Source organism: Poromitra crassiceps (assembly GCF_964638095.1).
Source record: "Poromitra crassiceps genome assembly, chromosome: 6".
Taxonomy (NCBI): domain Eukaryota; kingdom Metazoa; phylum Chordata; class Actinopteri; order Beryciformes; family Melamphaidae; genus Poromitra; species Poromitra crassiceps.
The window spans coordinates 2,517,006-2,543,586 of record NC_139627.1 but is presented as its reverse complement, the minus strand read 5'-3'; the positions used below and the strand labels follow the sequence as shown (position 1 = coordinate 2,543,586).

General features: G+C 44.4%; 2 protein-coding genes across 2 annotated transcripts in view; both read left to right on the top strand.

Moving 5' to 3' along the window:
• Positions 1-3,328, top strand: part of LOC310778159 (vitamin D3 receptor A) — a 118,356-nt gene extending 115,028 nt beyond the window's left edge. Inside the window, exon 10 of the mRNA XM_083638514.1 lies at positions 2,144-3,328. Within this exon, the coding sequence (XP_083494640.1) occupies positions 2,144-2,397 (254 nt within the window). The 3' untranslated portion in view covers positions 2,398-3,328. The remainder of the gene's footprint in view (positions 1-2,143) is intronic.
• Positions 3,329-13,171: 9,843 nt separating this feature from the next.
• On the top strand, positions 13,172-24,007 carry tsen2 (TSEN2 tRNA splicing endonuclease subunit). Its single transcript, XM_083638975.1, has 11 exons — positions 13,172-13,399; positions 14,225-14,291; positions 14,973-15,012; positions 18,559-18,700; positions 19,030-19,104; positions 19,924-19,974; positions 20,275-20,413; positions 20,897-20,933; positions 22,054-22,165; positions 22,251-22,340; positions 23,378-24,007. The coding sequence occupies exons 1-11, from the start codon at positions 13,226-13,228 to the stop codon at positions 23,435-23,437; spliced, it is 987 nt and encodes a 328-aa protein (XP_083495101.1). The 5' UTR covers positions 13,172-13,225; the 3' UTR covers positions 23,438-24,007.
• Positions 24,008-26,581: the final 2,574 nt, after the last annotated feature.

The window sequence follows — 26,581 nt, the reverse complement described above, 5'->3', positions numbered from 1 at the left end:
TCAAAATGCAGAAAGCAGAAGCAGAAAGTTGATGATAGTTGTCCCTCTAATCATAAAGAGTCAATATGGGAGCACAAGCTGCGCATGTTGTTTGTGTTTCTGTTGGAAGGGTTTTACAGTTGTACATAAGTACAACGTATACAACACATAAGTACCGTCTACCGATGGTGGCAGCTGCTGCAGCAGCAAGTCAGTTTGGAGACAAAGTGCATGTTGTGCCACCCGCTTGTCATTCTCGCCACAAAATGCTGTGGAGGCAGCAGAAAAGCAGGCGGTGTGAACACAGCCGGAGACCACACACATAATCCCATCATTTTCTCCCTTCCTCTGGGCGGCGGTGGATATGGAAGAGAGAATGACAGACTGACTCGCTCTCTTTCCACCCCTCAACCTCAACCTCCTCCGCCCTCCGCCTTTCCCTTTCCCCCTCCCTCCCACCTGACTCCTTTTTCCCAATTAGGGTTGTCGTCACGATAGTAGAATTTCTAACGTCGATACCGACCATTACCCAGGAAAATATATTCATCTTTTTTCATTGTTAAGCCGTGCAGCCGCATTTATGCGTGACTTTGTCCGAATGCACCTGGAGGTCAGCAGTTAACCTGGGTGAATCCAACTCGTGTAAAAAGTGTATGCACCTGGAGGTCAGCAGTTAACCTGGGTGAATCCATCTCGTGTAAAAAGGGAATACACCTGGAGGTCAGCAGTTAACCTGGGTGAATCCATCGTGTAAAAAGGGAAGGCACCTGGAGGTCAGCAGTTAACCTGGGTGAATCCATCTTGTGTAAAAAGGGAATACACCTGGAGGTCAGCAGTTAACCTGGGTGAATCCATCGTGTAAAAAGGGAAGGCACCTGGAGGTCAGCAGTTAACCTGGGTGAATCCATCTTGTGTAAAAAGGGAATACACCTGGAGGTCAGCAGTTAACCTGGGTGAATCCATCTTGTGTAAAAAGGGAATACACCTGGAGGTCAGCAGTTACCCTGGGTGAATCCATCTTGTGTAAAAAGGGAATACACCTGGAGGTCAGCAGTTAACCTGGGTGAATCCATCGTGTAAAAAGGGAAGGCACCTGGAGGTCAGCAGTTAACCTGGGTGAATCCAACTCGTGTAAAAAGGGAATGCACCTGGAGGTCAGCAGTTAACCTGGGTGAATCCATCTTGTGTAAAAAGGGAATACACCTGGAGGTCAGCAGTTAACCTGGGTGAATCCATCGTGTAAAAAGGGAAGGCACCTGGAGGTCAGCAGTTAACCTGGGTGAATCCAACTTGTGTAAAAAGGGAATACACCTGGAGGTCAGCAGTTAACCTGGGTGAATCCATCGTGTAAAAAGGGAAGGCACCTGGAGGTCAGCAGTTAACCTGGGTGAATCCATCTCGTGTAAAAAGGGAATGCACCTGGAGGTCAGCAGTTAACCTGGGTGAATCCATCTTGTGTAAAAAGGGAATGCACCTGGAGGTCAGCAGTTACCCTGGGTGAATCCATCTTGTGTAAAAAGGGAATGCACCTGGAGGTCAGCAGTTAACCTGGGTGAATCCATCGTGTAAAAAGGGAAGGCACCTGGAGGTCAGCAGTTAACCTGGGTGAATCCATCTTGTGTAAAAAGGGAATACACCTGGAGGTCAGCAGTTAACCTGGGTGAATCCATCTTGTGTAAAAAGGGAATGCACCTGGAGGTCAGCAGTTAACCTGGGTGAATCCAACTCGTGTAAAAAAGTGTATGCACGATGGACCTGGAGGTCAGTAGTTGACAGATGAGGATGACAACACACCGAGAGGCATAAAACTAGGACAGATGGAGGGACAGACGCACGCTTCTCCATAATCTAACCCCGATAAAACTCATTAAAAACTTTGCACTTACACAGCAGATTATCAGAACACTTTTAGCTTGTTGAAACAACAGATACCCACCAATGATAGGGAAGGAAAACAATCTGTGTGTTGTATGAATGTATCAAGATGTATGTTTGATTTTTCATTAAAAGCACTGCTGGCATTGATACTGTTGCAAATAACTATTGTATCCGTTTAATCTATATACAGTCTATGGTTTAATCCTTTAGTATTGATACTTCTTGATACTATTGACACTTTTGAGCCCCAATACTTTACCAATACTTTCCTTTCTTCCCCGTTCAGACCGCCCCGGCGTCCAGGACCACGCCCGGATCGAGCAGCTGCAGGACCGCATGTCGGAGGTGCTGCAGGCGTACATTCGGGTGAACCATCCAGGCGGGCGCCTCCTCTACGCCAAGATGATCCAGAAGCTGGCCGACCTGCGCAGCCTGAACGAGGAGCACTCCAAGCAGTACCGCTCGCTGTCCTTCCAGCCCGAGCACAGCATGCAGCTCACCCCGCTGGTGCTGGAGGTGTTCGGCAGTGAGGTGTCATAGCAGAGACGCCCCACCGCCGCAGCGAACCGCCCCTCAACGTCTTTTCCCCCAGAAAGCCCCGCCCCCTGATACAACCCCAGACATGTGGGTGGAGAGACGGATACTCTAGGATAGATGGTAACCTTCACCTCTTCTTCCCACTCTTCCTCCACCCGTACTCCTCCTCCTCCTCCTCCTCCTCCTCCTCCGACCTTAAAAGCAGCATGACTCGGGACGTCCAGACCTCTTGGATCCATGGATACGATGCCCGAATTATGCTACGGATTTCGCGCAGCACTCGGGTTTCCAGAGCTTTAGATTTACACGTAGACAGGACGTCGCATTTTGATCGGACATCCAGAGCGGACGGATATCCGGAACGCTCTCCACCCGCGACCTCGCCTCCAATTCCACCTTTCTTCATGGCCATCTTCTTCTCTACCGGACCATCTCCTCTAGACCCCTTTTTCCACCGTTTTCTTCCGATGGAGAAGGTTGGACGGACGGATGTAACTGCTTATATCCCTTCCCCCTCTCATCGTCCACTCATTAGTTCTCATGTCATCACCATGAGCGGCAGGAATAGATACGCATAGATATCCATTAATCATCCTGACACTTGTGGGGTTCAGCTAAATCGCTAGCAATGCTACCACATTAGCATTAGCAAGTTATAATTTTTTTGCTGCTTTACAGTGTGTTGACAGCAGAGGCAGCCAAATATATAAACGGCTACATGGATATGAAATCGGGGCAGGCTAACAAAACATAAAGGAAATATTAGACATGTATCTGCTTGTGGGAATGGACTAGCTGGGGCGTTTTCCTGCTCGTGTGTTGTTCCTGCGTTAGCCCTGTGTATCTGTAGAGTGTAGGGAACGTGGACAAGGTCTCAGACGGTCAGCTGAAGGGAAGACAGGAAGTAGAAAGAGGAGTTTTCTCAGTGGAGAAAGGTGAGTTCAAGGGGGTAAGAAGAGATGCAGGTTGGATGGATGGAGGGAGGGAGTTGCTAAGGTTGGAATTCCCTGTCCACAAGACAAAAGGGATTCTCACAAAACAAGAATGTATGTATAATGCTATATAATGAATACGTATAAGCTGATATATATATAAATATATATATTTAAGAGAGCGAAAGATGGTTGTTTCCATGGAAACATATAGTAATAGAGTGATCCACTCTATAATGTAGAGGATTTGAAGGCCCCTCCTCCACTGTGTGTGTGTATGTGTCATCTTTCAAATGTCAAACACATACGCACACACACACACAGGAACGTGCCGACGACTGTTTGAGGGTTCCTCCTATTTTTTTGATGTTTGTACAGTATATGAGAATATTGATGGACCACAAGGGGGCGTGTGTACAGGCTCTGTCTGGCTGAGGGATTAGTACAGGGAAGCACTTCTGTGTTGGATTTTGTCATTATTGGACCTGTGAATTTTGTAGACACACACACACACACACACACACACACACACACACACACAGTCCTGTTTCATGGATCATTAATATCCAAGCTATTTGTTTGGCTGGTTAGATTGCTGCTAAGACAGTTAGTTCGAGCTGGATAGTTGGAGGGAAACCGACTGTCTGCTACTGCCTCAGGGAAAAGTTTGTCTGACGATGTTGTGTACTTGGTGTTTATGGTGTGTGTGGCGTAAGCTTACAATCATAAGACGGAGATTGTGTTTTTGAAGCTCTTGGCATCACTGTGATTCTAATCATGCTAAATAACAGTACAACTAAGCTAAAACCGAAATGTTTTTTTTTAAATGGTTACTACAAGAGTTTCATTCCCAAGCTGATCTATCCAACTTTAAAAACTCCTCTTATAAAATGATTGTTTGCATAATCATCAGATTCATTATAGAATAGTCTTGAAGCTGACGCGTGCCCGTGAAATGGCTACATTTTTGAAGGCAGAGTCATCTGTGTATTTGAAATTTTGATACATTAACATCAGCCTTAACTTCTTTTTGTTCTGGGCAAAGTGGATATTCTATGGATGGTAAAGCGATGCATAGCCTATAGTGTTTTGGGAAGAAACCCTTCGAATGCTCTAACTGACAGGGCACAATCATAACACATGTAGAGCTTTTGTATATATTGAATATAAAACTCAAGCCTCATAACCTTTTTCTGCCATATTTGTATCATTTTGACACCAGCCAGGTGTAGATAAGCCACATCATTACATATCATATCACTTCCTGTCAACACATTGCATGCTCATCTCCTGTCCCCTTCTGCAGGCCTGGATCGCCCCCTTGTGGACAAACTTGTAAATACCACTTGCTAAGTCTGTACATAGTTAAAGGATAAAAGTAGGCAAAAATACTAAGAGAATTCAATTGTTGATGGCAAGATGCTCTGGAGAGACAGTACTTTATGCAAAATAGAAGATGATCTCTTTTCTAATGTTGTACTCACAACTGGCATGGACAGAATCGGCAATCCTACTCAAGTCATTGCTGAGTGCTCGTTTGTTTGAAGAAGACTGCCATAGTTTGGAATAGGGCTCGACCAATATGGCTTTTAGAAGATGCTGATATGTTTTGGATTGAAGCTGCCCATGGATAAATATTCAATCATTTTAGAATTGACCATTTTGATGCCAGAAAAATGACCCAGAATTTCAGCCCTTTGAACAGCATTAAGACCATGGTGCAAGACTCACTAAAAGTCTCAATTGAAAGCCATACTAAATTACAGACTGACATCCCTCAAACTAAACTGGGGGGGGGGCTCCATCATTAGTGGTGAATGACACTAACTGGCCAATATCTAGTCATTAAATAAAGGTCAGTATTGGTCTAACCCTAGTTTGGATGATGATGCTGCCACTGCGATGAGAGCGTTGGTACATCACGTACTGTAGGACTCACAAAGCTGATGTGTTTCCAGTGCAAAATGCTTCATTTCACTGAACATTCCCACTGGCGGTTGTGTTGAGCATTCCAACTGGCTGAGTCTCGTAGCAACGCCCACATCCGTGTCAGCGTCCTCAGTCCTCTGGCAGCCATTTTGAAGGTACAGAACAGTTTATATCACCGTGACCCACCGGGAAGTGTCCTCTCTGTCCATTCCAAGTTTATGGATGTACCTCTCTCTCTCTGAGGTCAAATGATAAGCTTTCGATGATTATATATATCCATATTTTTCATTTTAATTTGGGTGCAAATCTGTTCTTGTCTATTTGATTGAAGATTGTCATTGTTTTTAATGTGTGTCAGAGTTTGCTGGCTAGCTAGCGCTTGGCTTGCCGTGCTGGGATGACGTTATAACTGAGGAGACGAGCAAAGCGGACTCCTGGAGCCTTTTCCAGTGCCTCTTCATTCACCAACCAACCAATCCTACAGCCTCTTCTTACAATAGCCAATTAAAGCAGGATATACTCTTCATAGCTTTAACTCTGCAGCCAATCGGGCTCAGCTTCGGGAAGACTGCGGCGCACCAAGGGCTGATGGGATTTGGAGTTTGTTCAACGGCTGCTCTGGAATTGGACGCGTCGCTTCAGACTGTGAAAAAGACGGTTGCTTTGCGATTCAGAAACGGCTTGTTGTCCATTGACTTCTAAAAACCTTTGGATGGAACCCACAAGAGACTGTAGAATCTGTATAGACGATATTAAGAGCGAAAGTATTTTTTAAATGAGAAGCACCACAGACAGTGCGTGTAGTGACTGACAAGATGTCTCCTCCCAAAACCCCAAAGTGTGACATTCTCTTTCTCACTACTGTCTCGTATCGCAGCTCTTAAGAAACCAGATAGAAAAAAAGTACAGAATAGGTCTGATGTTGAAAGACAAAGTGGACTCTTTTTCATAAAACATCAACATCTTCATAAAGAACACATTTGAAAAAAGGAATGCAGGGCGGGGGGGCGACAGGGCGAGAGACGCTGCTTGCTTTTCAAGGGTTCTGAGAGTCAAACGTCGGCTATTCTCGCTCTTCTCTGTTGTCGACAAGTGGATCTGCTCTCCACATCCACTCAAGTTCAAGAGAATAGATGGAGATACCTGCGGGTTGATGTTGGCCTTCAGTGTTAGTGTTGGTGCGGCCGACGCCTAGCTTGCACCCCCCCCCCCCCCCCCCCCACACGTTGGTTCAAATGAACCCTAAAGATGGCCGCTGTCTCTCTCCCCACCCCCCTCCCTCCCTTCCGTCCAGATCAGCAGCTCCACCTCAGTAGCCTTACACAGAAAGCTCTCTCAGCTGGAAATAGATACCTCAGTGATTTACAGTTCAACTATTCACAATAACACACAAGGGAACCAAACATAACAATCCACACACAGCATAGCTCTCTCCTCATCCACCTCTGCAGTGTTTTTTGTACTTTGATCATACAGTCAAACTAGATGCCAGTTCATATTGCGTTGAAGATTGTTCCGATAGGATCCTGTTGCCAGTAGACCAGTCAGTATATGGGTGGATCCCAATGTTCCTACATGTAAACCGTCGCGCTGGCTCTCTCTCTCTCTCTCTCTCTCCCTCACTCTCTCTCTGCCTCTCTCTCTCTTTCTCTCTCTCTCTCTCCCTCACTCTCTCTGCCTCTCTCTCTCTTTTTCTCCTTTGCTTGCTTGTACCCCTTTCAGACCAAGGTCCAACCAGGGTCACGCCCGGGTTGATTCTGGGTTTGAAAGGGTTAACCCTCGTTGCCCGGCTTGACTTGGCGACCCACCTCCTCGAGGAGGAGGATGAATGTCATTGGGTATGAATGGGGCAACCAGTGTTGACTGACTTGGTGAGAATTGAACATGGTTCAAGTCATCCTGGTGCGACTCTGGTCGTTGGTCTGAAAGTGCTATTTGTCCGTGTTCTGTATCTCCTCTCTTGTCACTGCTCTTCTGCTTCTAGCTGTTCCTCTTTGTTTCTCTCTCTCTCTATTTCTCCTGTGTTGTACAGATAGAGGACGTGTCGCTAAGCTTCAGCGCTACGTTTCACTAAAACATACTACCTCTCCCTTCCGCACATATAGATATCTCTATTTTTGTCTCAGCATGATTGTGTTCATTTTAAAGCATCTGTTTTTATTTTAAAACGAATTTAGTTTTTTGTGTAAATATTCCTGTTTATCTCTCTCACTCTTCAAATGCTGGAAGATTTTTTTTTTTTTTTTTTTTTACCTCAACAACTCTCGACATAAGCCGACAAATCACAAATCAAGAGGAGTTTCCGTCAGTAAAGCAGAGCCCACTTTAGCGTCATCTTACCACTGAAGTGGTGCTAAGGCTCCGTTCACACTGCTGCCGAAAGTGTCCCGGTTCTTATTTTTGCCCTCACATGCGACACATCTGTTTTTTTAATTAGTTAGACTAATTAGACGCATGTTTTCCATTCTGATCTGAACCTCGTGGATTATGTGCTACAAAATCACATCCCGAGACATGTGACCTAGAGTACATGCTACTCAGATACATCAGTGTTGCTGTGACAACGAGTAAATCCTCTGTCATTCACCAGAGGCAATTGTGGTCATTTTGGCAGCACAGTGGCTTGGCTGAGCCGGCGTCAGCATGGAGAACGAGACGCAACAACGGACCAGAAGCCAAATAGCGACGCCTCAGTTCAGTCAGAATTGGAAGCCACATGCCATAACAGAAATGTGTTCAAAATAGATGTCTTCTGTGATTGTGACAAGATAAGAATTTGGCACATTTGTGTCTTTTTCAACATCAATGTCAGTTCATATTGTGTATGGGATATGAGATGCATCCTACAATACACATCCAAAAATATCAGATATGAGCAGCAATTCAGAACTGAACATGAAGGCCTCTAGTGTGAACAGAGCTTGTTCAGTGCACACGTAAAACGGTGGAGACCAGTTTGGGCTCTGACTGTGCGTTCACACCCAAGAGTGAAAATCGCTCTTGAGTTTGACCGTGCAAATTATTCGGTGGAGTTGAAAAATGCCAACTTGAGCGAATAGAGGCTGAGGGCGAATACTGCGTCATTCGCAGCCATGAAATTGACCTTCTTTCGCCACGCCCAGCTGGGCGAAATAGCGTTTGGATCTGAACTCTGAACGCAGCTTTAGAAAAAAAGACGGGACATGACTGAAGCCCCTCCTCTTTGTGTTTAGCAACGCCTTCAAAAACACTGACGCTTCTAAACCTACAGTTGTTAGTTGTAGTAGAAATCCACCTGATTTAGCCGGGAAGACCCACCACTCTTCTCTCTGGTCCCTTTTGTAGAGCTGAGTGTCTACAGATGGGAATGAAGGTCTCTGCATTGATGAATGGGTGTGCTAACTGTACAAGCTTGTATGCGACTGTGCACTCAGTAGAGTCTCATAGCTGGCTTCGTTCACCGGCTTTGGCCTGTGCGTACGTAACACTCTTCAGTGCCGCTTTGCAACCTGCGACTTCGCTTTTTGTCGCTGCTCGTCAATTGTCCATTCAGGATTGTAACGTTGGGATCCTATTTTAGAGGTTTTTATAGATACAAGTGTTTATTTTGTTCTGCTCAGCAGCATCTGGCCCGGCAAAGTCACGTACACCTGCTCCTGTCCACCCACAGTCTCTTCTCAGAACTCCACCTGCTCCTGTGTCCACCCACAGTCTCTTCTCAGAACTCCACCTGCTCCTGTGTCCACCCACAGTCTCTTCTCAGAACTCCAGAACTCTGCTTATATTAAGCCTACAGTGACCCCTGCTGCTCCCACTCTGTTTTCAGAAAGCAGGCTGCCAAACCGTGCTGTGAATGATACACCGAGCATACATCAGTCACACCATGGTACTCAATCGACAAAACATATTAAGCAACTTCTGGAAGATAAGCTCCTCTTAAGGTGCTTGCATTGTCGTAGTCTGTTGCTGTTGATTCATAGTTTTGTGCAGAATCGAACTGCAGATGTCTGAGATTTGGATTCACAGATTTATTGAAAGTGAAGGATAGCCTATATTTTAGTATTTGGATTTTTTTTTTCGTGATTGATGAAGTTGATGACTATTAAATTCCTCCAGTTTAAATTATTTGATATTTAACTGACCTGAAGGCAGTGATGCATGGGCAACTGTTAGAGGCAGTGGACAATAGAGTTATCGCCGTCATCTGGGATCATTATTGGACAATCGGACTAATTCTGTGAGAGTATCCGTGTGATTTAAGGAAGAGGAGTGCCATGAAATGTCCCGTGGTTTATTGCCTCAGCATCTTGTCCATGTGCCATGGCCTTGATCAAACAGAATGACATGAAAAATATGTAATTTAAAGGCGTACTATGCAGGATTTGTTGTTTTGCTGTTTGTAAGCATTCAGCATTGAAAGTTGGGCAGGAGGGGACTGCCTTGTTTGAATGCAGTCCGCTGTGGCACACCGACAGCAGCACGCTATTGGCTGGAGGCTACACACCCCACGTGGTTCTACTGCCCAAAGGGTGCCGCCCAGAAAAGTCTGTAGACCACCAAAACATAGTCTCCGCCACACACTTCTAGTGAGATCATATACTGTAAGTGATGATTGAGTGGGATTTTTTTTTTTATGATTATACTTTTTTTTTTTGTGTGAAAATGCTGCATAGTGTGCCTTTTAATTAGAAAACTAGAACGAAATGTGACGTGCTCCTAAAAAAACAAAAACTAATTGCAGCCCTTTAAAAAAAATAGGTTATTTGTTGACAAAGTGATTACTGTACACTACGACCAACAGACAGAATGGTGAACTTTAGGATTTGTGTTTGTATTGTGAACATATGGCATTTTTCAGTAGAACTCTGGTCGCCAGCGGAAAAGTCCTCCACGGCGCTGGCTACATTTCTCTGCTACCTCTTTGTATACGCGCTTGCTCATACACATGCACGCGCAACACACACTCATACTGATCGACTGCCTGAAGAAGAAAAAAGACCGACAAAAACGCACACTCGTCATGTGTGAACTTCTCTCTCTCTCTCCCTCACCAGCAGTTTTTTGCCAATGATGCACTTGTGGTGTTTTTTGTCTCTAAATGCTCTGCAAACGTTTGATGTCGTCGTCTGTTTTTTCCTCTGATCACTATAGCAAGACCCGGGGTCGGCCGGGTGGTCAGGAATGAATTTAAAAACAAACTAGACAGTAGCTATACATATTACATAACAGAAAGTTTCATGTCTTTAAAAGAAAAATGGGGGGGGGGGGGGGGTAAAACATAAATGCACATATTGCTCAGCTCAGTTGTACCTTGGTGTGCCTAGAACCCGCAGCCTTATTTTGGGACAATATCAGGGGTTTGAAACCAGAACACAGGACTATCTATCTTTTTATTACCGATGTTAAGACAGTTTCAGTGAGTTTCAGTGGCTAGTTTGCTCTCTCATCTCCCATCTCCACCCTCCATTTTGTTAGGTGAACTTAACAAATTGGTCGTATTGGTCTTTAGGAGTCAAGAGCAGCTTGCTTTTTGGGAGGCGCATGTCTGGCTATTATTGACCACATCGGTGTTTTCCTCGGTGCTTCTGCTTTCAAATAAGAATTGGTCCTGATCCTGAATCTGTCTGCTGGGTCAAATTAAACTGCATTTGGCTTGAATCTGCTGCGACGTCGAAAGCTTCGAATCCGTCGATGTGAAGTTGAGTTAGCAATGGGCCACCCTGTCCACTCTGTTGACCTCTTTGGCTGTTTAATAAGCCCAGTTTAAGAAGTAAATACATTGTTACATATTTGAACAATGCATAAACAGCTGTAAATATCAAAAACCATGCACCAGAGAAGTCTAAATGTACCAGATATCACTTTGTTTTTGTCCTATACCCCAGAAGACGCAATCTAAGTCTGCTGAACTCATTTTAGCCTCGATATTAAATTGCGATGTCAGTTGTCTGGGGGTCGCCTTTTGATACCCTTGGGCTTATGAAACCCTTCTTTAATTCCTGAAAAACTGACATTTCGTAGATATGAGGCTTTTCACTCGACACCAATTTCTCCAAATATCTAGCCGAATGTGACCTCCCATAGCAAGAACCATTCTCAATGTTAGGGAAATGTAAAAAAATATGTGTAGCCTATAAAATCAACGTTTTTCAGATTGTAGTTGATCTCAACCGAGTCCCAAGATAAGTACTTTGACACATTACACGCCACCATGCAGTAAAGCTCACCAAAACCTCAATGCTTCTATCGGAAACTTGTCTTTTCAACATACGGATGCCATGGCATTGCTGTTATTGATGGCGCCATCAATAGCCTATTATGGAAATGAATAGTGTTATTATTTACATACCTTAACCAATGTCTCTTTGTGGTCAAATCACCGCCTGTTTTGTGTTGCAGTTTCTTTTTGCTCTTCTTCTCTTTGAAGTCGATCCATTGTACATTGATTACATGCATTGTATGTAGTAAAATACTGATCATGTTTTGGGGAAATGGCAAATAAACCCGCTGTACATAATGATGCAAAGCATCCCTTGTGTCTGTCGCCTTTTCTTCTTGTAGCTTTTTACTGAAGTGCTGCTCGTGGACATTCCCATCTGTAGAGCTGATGGTTGTTTTCAATTGATAAATAAACCTTATTTTGGATTTGGGCGTTCCGACTGTTAAACAGGTGAACGCTTACAAGTTGAAGCAACAAGACTTGCTGTTCTTATGCTGCCTTCAAATGGAACTTGGGGCGTCCCCCCCAATGTTGAATCGGTGGCTACGGCCTTGGAACCAGAAACACCTGTTGATGATTTGGAAGATGAAATGGACTCAGTTCTTCAATATCTGGATGAAATAACGTCAAGAAGGACCATACGTAGCCTGTATGTGTCTGGTTCTACCCTCAATGACGTAGGGTGGTAATGGGAGTGACAGCTACAGTAGCCTACGTAAAGCACTCTGCTGGTTTAGCTCAATGGTTACTTCATATCAGTTTGTAACTTTCACTCCAATCTGCTACTTCGCGTCCGCGGGTTCGAATCATGGGCGCTGTCCAATGACGTTTTCCTCGTTATTCTTTTCATCTTTTTGTTCTGAACTGTGGTATTAGAGGCTTATGAAGTATTAGCCACGAAGTTAAGGATTCAACTTAATGAAAAACTTGTTTGTAGTCTGAAAATAAATCCTGATTCGTCATTTCTCTATGGGCTGCGTGATTGGCTGAGCAGGTGGTGTTGTTTACTTTTTCATTCAACATGATGTACAACGACCGACACACTGCTGAACCTGCGCGCAACTATAAACGAGGAAAAAGGAAAAAGACACTGGACAGCGCCCATGGTTCGAACCCCCAGCCACGAAATCGCAGTTTGGAGTGAGAACAAACGATTGAAGTAACCATTGAGCTAAACCAGCACCGAGATCTGCTGGCGCAGTAGTGCTTTATGTTCTGAAAACTTTTCATGTCAACGATCCCTAAATTGACACAAATTAGACCACGGGCCCCATTTGATAATATTTTGTCCAAGGGACCCCCATAAGACTTTAGTAGATGTTTTTTATTAGGCTACAGAAAGTGTATGAAACCCATGACCAAAACAGTCATACAGTCTGTCATTGTATTACTTATAGAATTATTATTACTTATGAAATGGTATTATAGTGAAAATAAATGATCCCCCTTTTTGCTGGGGACCCCCCTGCAATCCCCACAAGGACCCCACTTTCAGAACCACTGCATATAGAGTGTAGGTTGATAGTGTCGGCCAGCAGGTGGCGGCAGTCAGCAAAAGAAAAAGAAAAAAACATGGAACAAGAGAGCGCACCGCCGGTTTCACCCGGACATATAGACACGGTGGCACTGCGATAGGAATCAGCGTGCGCCACAAACCTCCTTCGTTCGCACGTTACCTACAGTCCGAGCAGCGACGGGCATCACAACAACTGAGGGGGAAACAGCTGGAGGACTAGAACAGGTCAGACCAGGTGGGTCCACTCCAGGCAACATGTGGGCGGAGTTGGCGGCTCCTCGGCGGCGCTGCAGGGTTCAGGAGGAGTACCAGGCTCCGTTCCCCCTGAGGAGCAGCCAGGAGGAGCAGACCAGCTGCTTCCAGGCTCAACTGGTCAACCAGCACGTCCTGGTCTGCAAGCACACACACATCCAGCATATCTACAGCAAGGTCTGACTTCTATACTCACATTTGATTTTGATTTCAGATTTAGGAGTTCAGAGCTACTTACACAGTCCCTCCCTACTGATTTCAAACCGTCTCGGACCCTATGGAGCTGCCTTGAATGTCTCACTCTAGCCCCCCCAACTATTTTATTTACATTTTAAAAACAGCGACAGTTCACACAACTTTAACACGACATGTATACATTATACATCAAACTCTTGCGCTACTTCTGCTCTCACTCAGAATGTCAAAATATAACCGATGTCATGTATAGTTTTTGAGATATGAACGTTTGTTTGGCACAACTCATACTAGTTAACAACAGCCGCGCATCCGTGGGATTTGCGGTGTCGTGACGTCACGCGGAATCAGTGTGACGTCACTTGCCACCCAGAAATGCGGAACGCTGCGGCAGTTAATAGTATGAGTTGTGCCAAACAAACGTTAATATCTCAAAAACTACATGACATCGCTTATATTTTGACATTCTGAGTGAAAGCAGAATACCACAAGAGTTTGATGTATAAATGTGCATGTCGTGTTAAAGTTGTGTGAACTGTCACAGTTTTTAAAATGTAAACAGAGTTAAGCCGGCTAGAGTCAGACACACAAGCCTCGTGCCACTTGGGCTCCATAGGGTTCCATTGCCGTTGCCACCCAGTGACGTGGTTTGTTTACCAAAATGCTGCTCGGCTGATCCCTCGTATTACTTTGTGTTATATCCTACTATTAGAACAACCCAGTAGTTTATTCACAGGACCAATAGTTTTATCTGATCTAATTGGTTTGAATTTAATCAAATCTGATGTGACGTTATGTGTGTTTCAGGGATACTTTGGTAAAGGCATTCTGTCCAGAGCCAGACCAGACCACAGTATCTCCGACCAATGGGAGGGTGAGCTTAGACACACACAAAAAACAAGCCAATAACTGAAACAGCAGCAATAACAATGTATTATAACCAGTGTTGGGGGTAACTCATTCCAAAACTAACATATTACATGTAATATATTACTTTTAGAAGTAACTAAGTAATATAACTTATTACTTATAGGATTTCAGTAATATTATACCAGTTACTTTGTCAAGTAACTCAAGTTACAAATTGAGTTACATTTTATTAAATCAAAGCAAATATTTAAAAAAGATACAATCATTTCCTAATCAAACTGTGTTTTTAATGCAAATAACCACTATAGATGACAATAACAAAGGAAAAGAATAACATTCAGAATTTTGGATTGTTTACACTGACTTCAAGGCGGTTGAAATAATTTTTCGGGATGGTTCCGGGGCGGCGATGTCATTCTGCTGCTGCTGTTGTTTTGGTAAAAGTAATGCAAAAGTAGTGTAATAAGTAACGAGTTACTCTACACAGAAAGTAATATTGTAAAGTAACTTATTACTTTCAAATGAAAGTAACTAGTAATATGTAGTATATTACATTTTGCAAGTAACTTGCCCAACACTGATTATAACTGCTATTAATAGAGCTCAACAGTCATGTGACATTTGTTGGGAAACCCACTTCCGACTGTAGAGCTTTATAATAACGAGCTAGCCTCTGTCCTTACAGATTATGGCGGTCTGTTTCTTCCTGTCGTCTCACATTCCAGGTCAGTTCATCTCACATCCTCTGTTCTAATAATGCAATCAATGATTCTGATAATAGTTTCTTTGTAAAGTGACCTTACAGTGAGTGTTTTCATTAACACTTTGAGTGCCACGGCCCTTGGGCAAAAGGTTGCTGTACTGTGCCACATAGGCCGCAATGCATTTTAATATAGCCATATCATTTTTTGTGTTCCTCTTATATGTTCAACCAATAGCCTCAATGAAACTTTGAACCCTTCTGTTTCATTTTTTAAAAGAACTGTGTTTATAAACCGTTCCATTTTGGAAATACACCCCTCTGAAAAAGAGTGTTTTCGACCGAAAAGAGCATGCTGAAATTAGTTTCTGAGATAATCACATCTTTATGTTAGAAAGGCGACAGAATGAATTCTGCTTTGAGTTGAACAAAATGCGAGCCTGCTGCTGCCTGGGTGTGTGTGTACTGTCAATGGTTGTATGCTGTTAGTGCCCTGCGTGCCCCACCCCCCTCCTCCTCCTCCTCCGTGGTGGGAGGAGTCGAGTGTCTCTGCTCTGCTGCGGTTTGCTCTGAGTTTGCTCTGCACTGAAAAGTCCGCTGCCTGCACCCCCCGCTTTTTTACAGCGTGTCCTCGGCTCCCAGCTGAGAATAATGTAACTTTTCATAAAGACGCTGGTGTCGCCGTGTCGGCAACTAAATCATATGGATGGACTATCGCAGCGGACACGGATGGGGCTCAATTGTGGCAGCAGATGACTGCTGTTCACAGGCACAGCTAACGACGTTATGCTTCAAGCATATCAATGGCGATTTCCGTTTCCTCATGACTTCTTCTCTCTTTTCTCCTGGCCTTTGTCTAATCGGGAGGGCACTGTCGCCACCTAAGGGTTCTGTAAAATAGGTTAGACACATTCAATAGCTCCCATATTGTAAGAGGCGATGTAAGAGGCTTAGATCGACATTCCCCCATCAAAATATGAATTTGGAGTTATTGACGCCATTTGGCGTCGCTGGCAGCCTACGGTAAATTTCTCTTGACGCCATATGGAGTCGCTGGCACTCGATGTGTTAACAGCCTCCTCCCCTCTCCTCCAGGTATGAGGAGTTGCTGAGCTGGGCAAGGGGAGCTCTCTCAACCCAGGGTTTGGATGAGGAGGCTATCAGTCAAGCGCTGCTCAGCCTGTCTCAGCCAGTGGAGCTGGCGGATCAGAAGGAGGAGGCGGGAGGAGGTGGAGAGAATGGACGTGGGGAGGAGGGGCCAGAGGTGCTGGGTGGCGGAGCCTATCCCCGGAGGAAAAGGCTCCAGTCGGGGTCAAAGGTCGAGCCAGAGGCCAAGAGAGCCTGCAGGCCCACAGAGCACAGGTAGGCTCTCAAAATACCAAACTGTGGTCCACCTGGTGGTCTGCCAGAGCATTGATTTTGATTCATTTATTTTTTAATAACCCTGAAGGAGTAGGCTTGGCCCTGGGCCGGTTTTCGGAAATATCGCGATATTCGGAAATATCACTATTTTGAAAATCTACCTTCAGAGGCTGTAGCGGACTCCGTTTTAAAGCCAGAGTAAAGTTTCTGGTAGCATATGAAACTAGAAGACCTAAGGCATCGATTCGTACCAACCCTGTCATGTTAGCTTGTCATGAAGGTGGCTATGAAGGGGGTACGGTGGCGCAGTCGGTAGCTGCCGCCTCACAGCTAGAAGGTCCTGAGTCCGATTCTCGCTGTGGGCGCTGGGGTTGTGTTCCCCCCCATATCCTCAGTGCCCACTGCCCAGGTGGGGTATCTCGTCGAAAGGGCCTTTCTGTGTGGAGTTTGCATGTTCTCCCCGTGCTCCCCAGGGGGTTCCTCCGTACATAACCCCCCCACTAAAAACATGCAGAAGATCGTCATCCGACCAGTGACGACAACATCCGAAGTTGGTCCAATGATAGTCCCCGGGCGCTGGAAAGAAAAAGCGACCACTGCTCCTGGCCTGCCCCCCGGAGGAAAGGACAAGCCTGGATGGGTTAAATGCAGAGGACAAATTTCACCGTCAGCATGAGTGTGTGTTTGTGGCCGCATGCATGTGTTGAAGTGTGTTCGTGTGACAATAAAAGACGGGTTGTCCGTCTACTAACTGTCCGTCTACTAACTACTAAACGCGATTGGAATCTGCCGCATTTTGACCTCAAATATGCGATCGGCAGTTTGCAGATATTGCTTTACTGTTGCCGATATATGCAGCCGCTCATGCTGCACGTGACAAACATGAGACAGCCCATTTCTGAGCCGAGTGCGTCTTGACGCCAAGTGCTTCTTGATGAAGACGCACTTGGCGTTGAAACGTTAGTTCTTAACACGTTCACTGCCAACGACGTATTACTCCGCCAAAAAAAATCCAACGGTTCACTGCCAATGACGTATTACTCCGTCAAAAAAAAGATTTTTTTTTTTTTGACCGTGGGATGTGCATCTAACCCTTTTACATCTCTTATATAATTATTGGAACTACCGAACGTTTACAACCCATTCCACCGACCCACTAAGTGGCGACAGTGCTCTCCTGACTAGAGGAAGGCAAGCATTTTCATGAGAATGGCTTCCTCGAAGCCATTCTCATGAAAATGGATTGGCGAAAACGCTTTCGTTTTCGCGCTGATTGCTGGCGGTTCGGGATTGCAAATTTGCATAATAGATTACGGGTGGAACACACTTTGAAACACGCAGCATAAATATGACCAGAATCGCAAAAGCTTCATCAAAGCTCTCAACCAAAACTCCAAGAAGCGAGCGAGTCCATCCAGACTTCCTCAAAGAGCGGCCGCGCAGACAGGCACAGCAGCAGCAGCAGCAGCAGCAGCAACGAGCTTGTGACACGGCCGCTGCAGCCAAGAAGAACGCCCACGGAGGGAGGAGTTGGAAGCAGAGGGGGGTTTCCTGCTGTTATGGAGGAAATTACTGTTCAAAACTATTGTTTAGATGTCTGACGTCTTACTGATGCCAAAAATGAATGGTTAAAGTGACTGTTCTATCGAATTTCACAAAAAGCCGTTTATCTCTGAATAATTTTTCTGACGCTGAAACCATGCTGTATTCAACTGCTAATGCTTACATAACTACTAACTCTACAAACTAACTCTTTTAGACAGAGAAAGCACACATTCTATTAGTTCTTTTGAGATATTGTGTGTTCACAAAATCTTAGCAGAAAAGAATCCTCGGGTCTTGAAAGATGAGCCAGAATCCTCAAAAAAACCCTCTGGCAGAACCTACCTACAGTAAAAAAAAAAAATGGCTGGCAGTGAATGTGTTAAATTAAAAAAAGTTTGTATACACTTGATCCGTGTGCTCCAGTGCCATACTTGCTGGGCTGTTTGTGTGGAAGCGCGCCTAACCTCATCCTGCAAGTAATGTCTGGATTTCTTCAGGAGTTCTGCATGTCTGAAAAGGGCTATAGTGTGAAAACCACGATGACACAAAGACTCCCCATTCAAGACAGCAAGTTGTGTCGTGTGAAAAGAACAGCGACTGACGACTAACAACCGAAGGGTATTCTGTCCGTGCTATAATGGCAAGTGATTTTCTTTGTGCTCAGGTTTGACCCTCTGACTGAGCCGTACCCAGGTGACCAGAACCCTGAGCCACCCGTCGACCCTGACCCAGACCACGAAGATGACCAGGTGGATCCAGGGCCTGGCTATGTCCTGGTGGTTTTTGACAGCGAGGATGACGGAGAGGTGAGATGACTCCAGATGATTCCTCTCCCCCTCTCTGTACCCTGGAGGGGAGAGCTGTCTCCCCCTCTCTGTCCCCTGGAGGGGAGAGCTGTCTCCCCCTCTCTGTCCCCTGGAGGGGAGAGCTGTCTCCCCCTCTCTGTCCCCTGGAGGGGAGAGCTGTCTCCCCCTCTCTGTCCCCTGCAGTGTGGAGGAGGGAGGAGGGAGGTGAGGTGGACTTCCTTCAGACTCATCCCCCCCCCCCCTCTCTGTCCCCTGCAGTGTAGAGGAGGGAGGTGAAGTGGACTCCCTTCAGACTCATCCCCCCCCCCCCCCCTCTCTGTCCCCTGCAGTGTGGAGGAGGGAGGAGGGAGGTGAGGCGGACTCCCTTCAGACTGATGGAGTACCTGCAGCTCAGCCTGGAGGAGGTAAGCAGGAGCAGGGTGTTCATGCTGCTGTCACTGCACTGGTTACACTTTCTACCATGGCTGCTTTATTGTGACCGGTGAGCGATCAAGTCCCTCAAAGCCACACTTGAGTCAAAGTACAGATATGTTACCAGTGTCAGAGATTGTTGCACAGCTGTAGGGAAATGCAGAGAGGACTCTGAGCAGCTGAAGATGGTGAGTTCTGCCTCCGGCTGTATGCTTGGAGTGAGGAGGGCTCAGCAGCACATCACAGCAGCTCAGCAGCGCTTCAAAGGTGGGAATCTTGGATCGAACATAATTTCTGACTTGTAGGAATCTGAGCCAGTTCATGCCAGGCAACTCAGACATCCTCTTCAGTAGATCAAAGGATGCAAAATGACCATCTATGTATAGGTCTTTGATGCAAACCAGCCCCTTCTCACTCCAGGCATGGTCGTTTTTGTCTGACCATGGAGCCCAAAAAGAGTGATTGAAACAAATTGGCGTGTGGACAGAAACATCTGGTGGACTCAAAACACTCCTAACTTGGTTTAAAATTCAATGAAACTTTGTAGAGACCCAGGCCTCTCTAGCTTAGAAAAGAACATGGCTGGAAGGGAGGAGTTTGCAATAGAGCTGGCCTCCATCCATTCTGAGCCACAGGGGGGCTCCGGGAGTTAAATTGAGTAAAAGTGAAAGTTGACAGAAATATAGAAATACTCGAGTAAAGTACAGATACTCCCAAAAACACGTAGACTGTAATGTTACATAACATTACACCGATTGTGGCTAGAGTGTGACCATGGCATGTGAGTGATTTTCCCCTCTCTACTCCTCCAGGCCTTCTTCCTGGTCTACAGCCTCGGCTGCCTGTCGGTCCATCACAACCAGGTAACAGGTGTTCCATCCCCAGGGTTTCCAAAGTCTACATTTGAACCGTAACTCACATTTACCATTTTAGATATTTAAGCCTATCCCAACGAAACCATCATTCTAACCAAGTTGTTTTACGTGCCTAAACATAACCAAAGTTGTTTTATTTGTGTTTAACGTGGGAAAGGCGGCGAGGGTTTCAAATTAACCGCCATTTTGTTTGTAATCTACATTGAGTTTGTAGGTTTGCAGGAATGTAAAATGTCATGTTTTATTATGGTTCAGATAATAAGAATAACCATGTCTCTGGTTGGTCAGGAGCCCCTGTCAATCATCGAGCTGTGGAAGGAGTGCCGGGCCACTCAGCCGGACTTCATCAGCTCCTACGCTGCCTACCATCACTTCCGCAGCAAGGGCTGGGTCCCTAAAGGAGGAGCTAAATATGGAGCCGACCTGAGTATGACACGCACACACAGAGACAAAACACACACATAGACACGCACACACAGAGACACGCACACAGAGACAACACACACAGAGACACGCACACAGAGACACACACACACATAGACACGCACACAGAGACAACACACACAGAGCTGTCACAGACGCACACAGACAAAACACACAGAGACACACTTAGAAAAAACAGACACGTACACACAGAGACACGCACACACAGAGACAAGCACACACAGAGACACACTTAGAAAAAACAGACACGTACACACATAGACAACACACAGACACGCACACACAGACACGCACACACAGAGACACGCACACACATAGACAACACACACAGAGCTGTCACAGCAAACAATATTTTTTATCTTCATTTAAAGTTCAGCCCAGTTTTCACTGAGTACTGTGTGTGTGTGTGTGTGTGTGTGTGTGTATGTGTGTGTGTGTGTGTGTGTGTGTGTGTGTGTGTGTGTAGTGCTGTACAGGAAAGGGCCACCCTTCTACCATGCCAGGTAAGATGATGTTACCTTGATTGGTCCATAGGCGGAGCTGCATCGTTCATCAGGTGACATTAGAGCTCCAACGATTAGTCGATGGAGAGGAAATTAATTGACAACTATTTTGCTAATTTTTAAGAAAAACAAATCTCATTTCATACTCATTCCAGCTTCTTAAATATGAATGTTTTATTTATTTATATTTTTGTCTTATAAGGCAGTACACTGATTCTCTTTGGGTTGTGGACTGTTGGTCCGGACAAAAGACAGACATTTGAGGATGTCATCTTGGGCTTTGGGGAAAAAGTGATTGACATTTTCCCCCATTTTGTGACATTTTATAGACGAGCAATCAATTAGTCGAGATAATAATAACATAATCGACAGATTAATCGATAATGAAAATAATCATTAGTTCCAGGCCCTAGATGACATGTTGACTGCTGATTGGCAGCCTTGGGAAGTAACTGATTACATGTAATCTGGTTACAGTAATCAGGGTACAAAAAAGGGTAACTGTAATCCCTTATAGTTACAGGAAAAAAAATATGTCATCAAGATTAGTTTAAAAAGATATATATATATATTACTAGCAGGGTTACAATTTAAGATACATTTATTGTATATTTATCCAAGTGGCTGTGCACTGTAAATATTGACTCTTCTTATTGTCTACTTTATGTGTGTTAGCATATGGTGCAAATAATAAAACCTAAAACCCCGGAGAAAGAAATACTTGAAAAAACACTTGGCTATTAAAAAGGACCAGTGCACCCAAAAAACGACTAGAAACCACATAAGTGCACTATAATCCCAAGTCTTTTTGAAAAAAAGTCCTCCCGAGGAGCATCCCCCCCAGACTCCAGTAGTTAAATGCCGCAGGAAATGTTTTCAAAAGTAATCCAAACATAACGGAAAGTAATCAGGTACAATATTTTTATATTGTGATACATATATATTAGTGATTGCAATTTTTAACAGGTAATTTAATTGATAATTGTATCGGATTGCATTTTCAAAGTAACCCTCCCAACCCTGCTGATTGGCTGATGAAGAAGCGATGAAGTCTCACCAGGAACAAACATGGAAACTCAAACTGATGCTAATGCTCCTCTCCTCTCCTGTTCTCCTCTAGCTATTCAGTCGTAGTCGAGAGGGTTGGTGATGCGTTCAGGGGCTCGCCGTTGCGTCCATTCACTTGGCGTTCTCTTGCGGCTCTCAGCAGGATCACCGCCAACGTCTCCAAGGTAACGACTTTCATCTCTGTCTCGTGTCATTTCTCATCTGCTGATTGGCCAGAGAGTTTGACGACATTGCCTGAATCCCTTCCAGGAGCTGATGCTGTGTTACATCATCTATCCAGTCGACCTATCAGAGTCCGAGCTGGACTCTCCTCTCTGTCTGCAGAGACTCACTATTCAGGTACTCACACTGACAATATTCACTCGGTTCACTTAATAGTGAGTCTATGTATCTTCTCTCTCTCACACACACACACACCATATAGACTGTATAAAAATATGGACGTAGCCTCCATGACGTCACCCATCGGACTCGTGTTTTGAAGCCTTGAGTTTGGCTTTGTGACCGTCGCCATTTTTCTTTTCTTTTTGCCAGACTGCTGCCCTCATTGGACAGGTCGCCCCTGTTAAAGGACAGGTCGCCCCTGTTAAAGGACAGGTCGCCCCTGTTAAAGGACAGGTCGCCCCTGTTAATCACTCCCCAAAACATAGTGTGACTCCCTGATGAAGGCTCCTGTGTGAGCAGAAACATGTTGGTTTTTTTTTGTTGTTGCTTGTAACATGTCTAAATAAAGGCTTTTAAACTTTTTTTTTACCAAAAGACCGTGGGATTTTTGCTCCCCCTCTACTCTACAAAAGGTTTTCTACAAGAGACAAACTTTACTTTTCTGTTCATTACTACATAGTCTGCGTTATCATCTATTTGACTCTAAATGGGACCATCATTTACAAAATGAACATTAAGCTGTATTAAAGACCTGAAACTAGTGATTGAGGAAAGTGTTTACTGAGGTCATAAATCAAGTGAGAAGTAGGGTGGTTTTCCCAGAGACCAGACTTCTCTTTGCAGTCAGACTAAATGAGTGACTTATACAGATTCACCCCCGTACAGTTTGTCATGAATGTTGAAATTATCTATAGAAACCAAAAACTGCTTTTGTACCAGGCTATTTCTGCTGTAAATGTGGGCATTTTAACATGGGGCTCTATGGGGAATGACTCACTTTTGGAGCCAGCCTCAAGTGGCCTTGAACTGCAGTTTTTGCTACTTCCATGTTGGCTTCATTTTTCCAAGACAGAGATTGGCATTTGAAACGCGCGCACGCACGCACGCACGCACGCACGCACGCACGCACACACACACACACACAGAGTTTTGGTCCTAATCATTTATCAGCTATTACTAGTCATTCTTTGCATATCTCCCCCCCCCCCCAGGAAGTGATCGTCAGCAGGTGGATTTCTTCCAGGGAACGAGCCGAGCAAGACGACGTCTGATTGGCTGACTAGAAACTGGATAGTTCTGATTGGCCGACTAGGGACTCTGATTGGCCGAGTGCCGAAGATCGAATGGTGTTTCTGTATTTTGGTTGTACAGCCGAGTTCAGTTGTCTGACATAGAACCAAGAGACGCACAGTGATGACATCACCAAGAGACGGAGCCCGATGATGTCACCAAGAGACAGAAGGCTTGTTTGAGATGACTTGTAACTCACCTGGAAAGCAGACGAGTGCAGTCAGGCGAGGCGTCAACAAGCCAAACATTCCCGACGGCACGCTACTTTTTTTCGGATGATGGCGAAGGCTGGAGGCACCCTCTCTGCCTGTGATTGGCCTAGCGTCAAACGTTCATCCAATCACATTCACTTGGCTATCCTGCGTCTCTTTCTACAGTCTGTGGTCAGACAGACAGCAGTTTCGCTTGCTAGTTATGTTTTTGATATAGTCTGGTCTCTGGTTATTAATGCTGCCGCTACTTTGGCAGTGCACGTATGTAGCCTACAGACAAATAAAAAAGAAAAGATAAAAAATTAATGAGAATTGATCATGGGTTATATAAAATCAGACTATAGTGTCAATGCCCATTTACTCATTGTAACACAAGAGTGACATCTATTTGAATTGAAATATGTATCAGTATGTCATGTGGTGTTTGCCCAGCCCTTCATTGGGAAATGCAGCTTTATGGAGTGGGATCACGTGGTCTTCAGAAACTTTGATGAGATTGACAGTAATTAAACATTGTTTCAGATACATGCTGTAGTTGTGGAAAAGTGTGTGTGAGTTTGGAAGAGGAGTGCACCACTAGGTGGAGGCATGCATCCATAGCAGTGTTGATTTCGTAGACGAAAACTATGAGGAAAAATGTTAAGTCGACTACCTATTTTCAAAACTAGACTAAAAATGTTAGGGAGGGACGAATTGGGAAGAGATCCAATCAGAAGAGAAGAAGTTAAACATCTGTGTCTGTATTGCACATTCAAACCTTAAAATAATTCCAGAATAACAGATTAATATATCTTTACAGTAGGGATGGGCATCGAATTTCGAATTTTCGAATAATCGTTATTATCAAGGTCGACTTTTATTATTGAAAGTCGAAATTCAATTTTTTTTTTATTTTTTTTTGTGAGTGAAATGTTGCATTGTCTCCCCTGATTCTAAGTTTAGTCGAATCGCTTGGTTTGAGCAAGTAAAACAATTTTTATAAGCATTTTAAGCAAGGTTTATGGAAAAATGAATGGCGGATGAAATCCCATGAAGAGGGAGAGGGGGTGACTTTGGCACCCCTTTGGCACTCAGACCTGAGCCTACTAAATATTTAATGAACCACTCATGATTGTCAAAACTGTTTTTTATTTTCGAAAATGTCAATGTCATGTAACATGTTCTTTATTTCAGTGGTGCAATGCTTGTTTGAGCTAAAAATCCACAGCAGAAGCTTTTTCTATTAATTAATAAAGCCTTAGACTTAGAATCAGGGGAGACAATGCAACATTTCACTCACACACAAAAAAAAAAATTACATTTTGTTTTGTTTTTACTTTTTTTTTTTCGAATTTCGATTAAAAGTCGACTTTGGCCAGCGAATTTTGAATAGTGTTTTTGCTAGAAATGCCCATCCCTACTTTACAATAAGTTTGGAAATTCTAATGAATAGTTAGTTAACATCGGCTGATACCGATATGATTGCCTATCGTGTATCCCTAATTGCCAAGTCTGCCTGTGAGCAGACTGCAGAGTGAACATAGCCGCTCCTCTCTGGGTTGCCAGGTCTGACTGAACGGATTGAACAGCCGCTCCTCTCTGGGTTGCCAGGTATGCTGATTTTGGCCTGTTTCTACAGCCAGGCTGTGTTCACTGAGTGTATCTTTTAAGGATTTTCTCAGTCACAATTGTCAGGTAATCTACCATCGTATACTGTCTGTTTAGGGCCAAATAAGTTTCTAGTTTGCTTTTGGATTGTGTTAGTTCTCTCCAATATGTTTCATGTTTTGTTTTTTTCCTTTGTGTCTCTCCTGTGCACTGTGCAGAGGCCTTTGTTGTGTGTCACAATTACTCTCCACCTGAGGTTACGTACCCAACATGTCCAAACCTCTGCTGGATCACTGCTATGGTAACTAACACACACACACACACACATTTGAATGATTTCTTTATGTCCACATAAATACAAGTATTCACCTTTTTCCTGGACTTTGACCTTTCCCATGATTCTCAGCTGTAGCCGGTTGTCGACTTCCTGTTTACATTATTTTTGCTAACAAGGAAGTGCACATCGCTGTCAAAGAGCTATTGTGTTACTGCATTTTAGCCAAAATGGCTAAAAATAGTACGTGGTTGCATTCATTTTTGAAGGCTAAACGTCCAAACTGGAACTCTTCTATTTGGTAGCATTTGTGACCGGAACTCAGGGCCTGAAATTCACTTTGCAAACTAGGGGGAAATTGCCCTAGATAAGGGAGATTTATAGACTTTGGGGAGGTTTCTTTGGTTTTCTTTGGTCGTTTGAAGCCAGATTTATAGGAATATCTCATTTTAAATTAACATTAGGATTAGACGGTTGTGATGTCATTATTCAGGCTTAACCATCATATTACTCTCATGTCACCCCACCTGCTCTCCCCGCAGGGCTTGAAATTAACTTTTGTGATCACCAGCCAATATGGCTGCTAGATTTTAAAGTTACCAGCCAATTAGACTTTCCACTAGCCAAGATGTTTTTCTTGAAATAAACCAGAATATGAGTGCCACTGGGTTAATTTAAGCATTAGTATCAGTAAAAATATGTTATAGCATAATGAATCTATAAATCACAGTATTTCACTGATAAATTGTGTGATTTCAAATTGTGTTTATTTCTGTATGTTACTCCCCTCACCTGTGTGTTGCCGAGATTTGGGTCTGGATCGAGGCGACAAGGGTGTGTGTGTGTGTGTGTGTGTGTGTGTGTGTGTGTGTGTGTGTGTGTGTGTGTGTGTGTGTGTGTGTGTGTGTGTGTGTGTGTGTGTGTGTGTGTGAAGTGATGTCACTCAACTGGAAGTAATGTCACGCAATTGCTCGACTGTGATGTCATCAGGCAGTTGTGATGTTATCAGTGATGTCACTCGAGCAATTGACTTCTTATTTAGTTAAAATGAC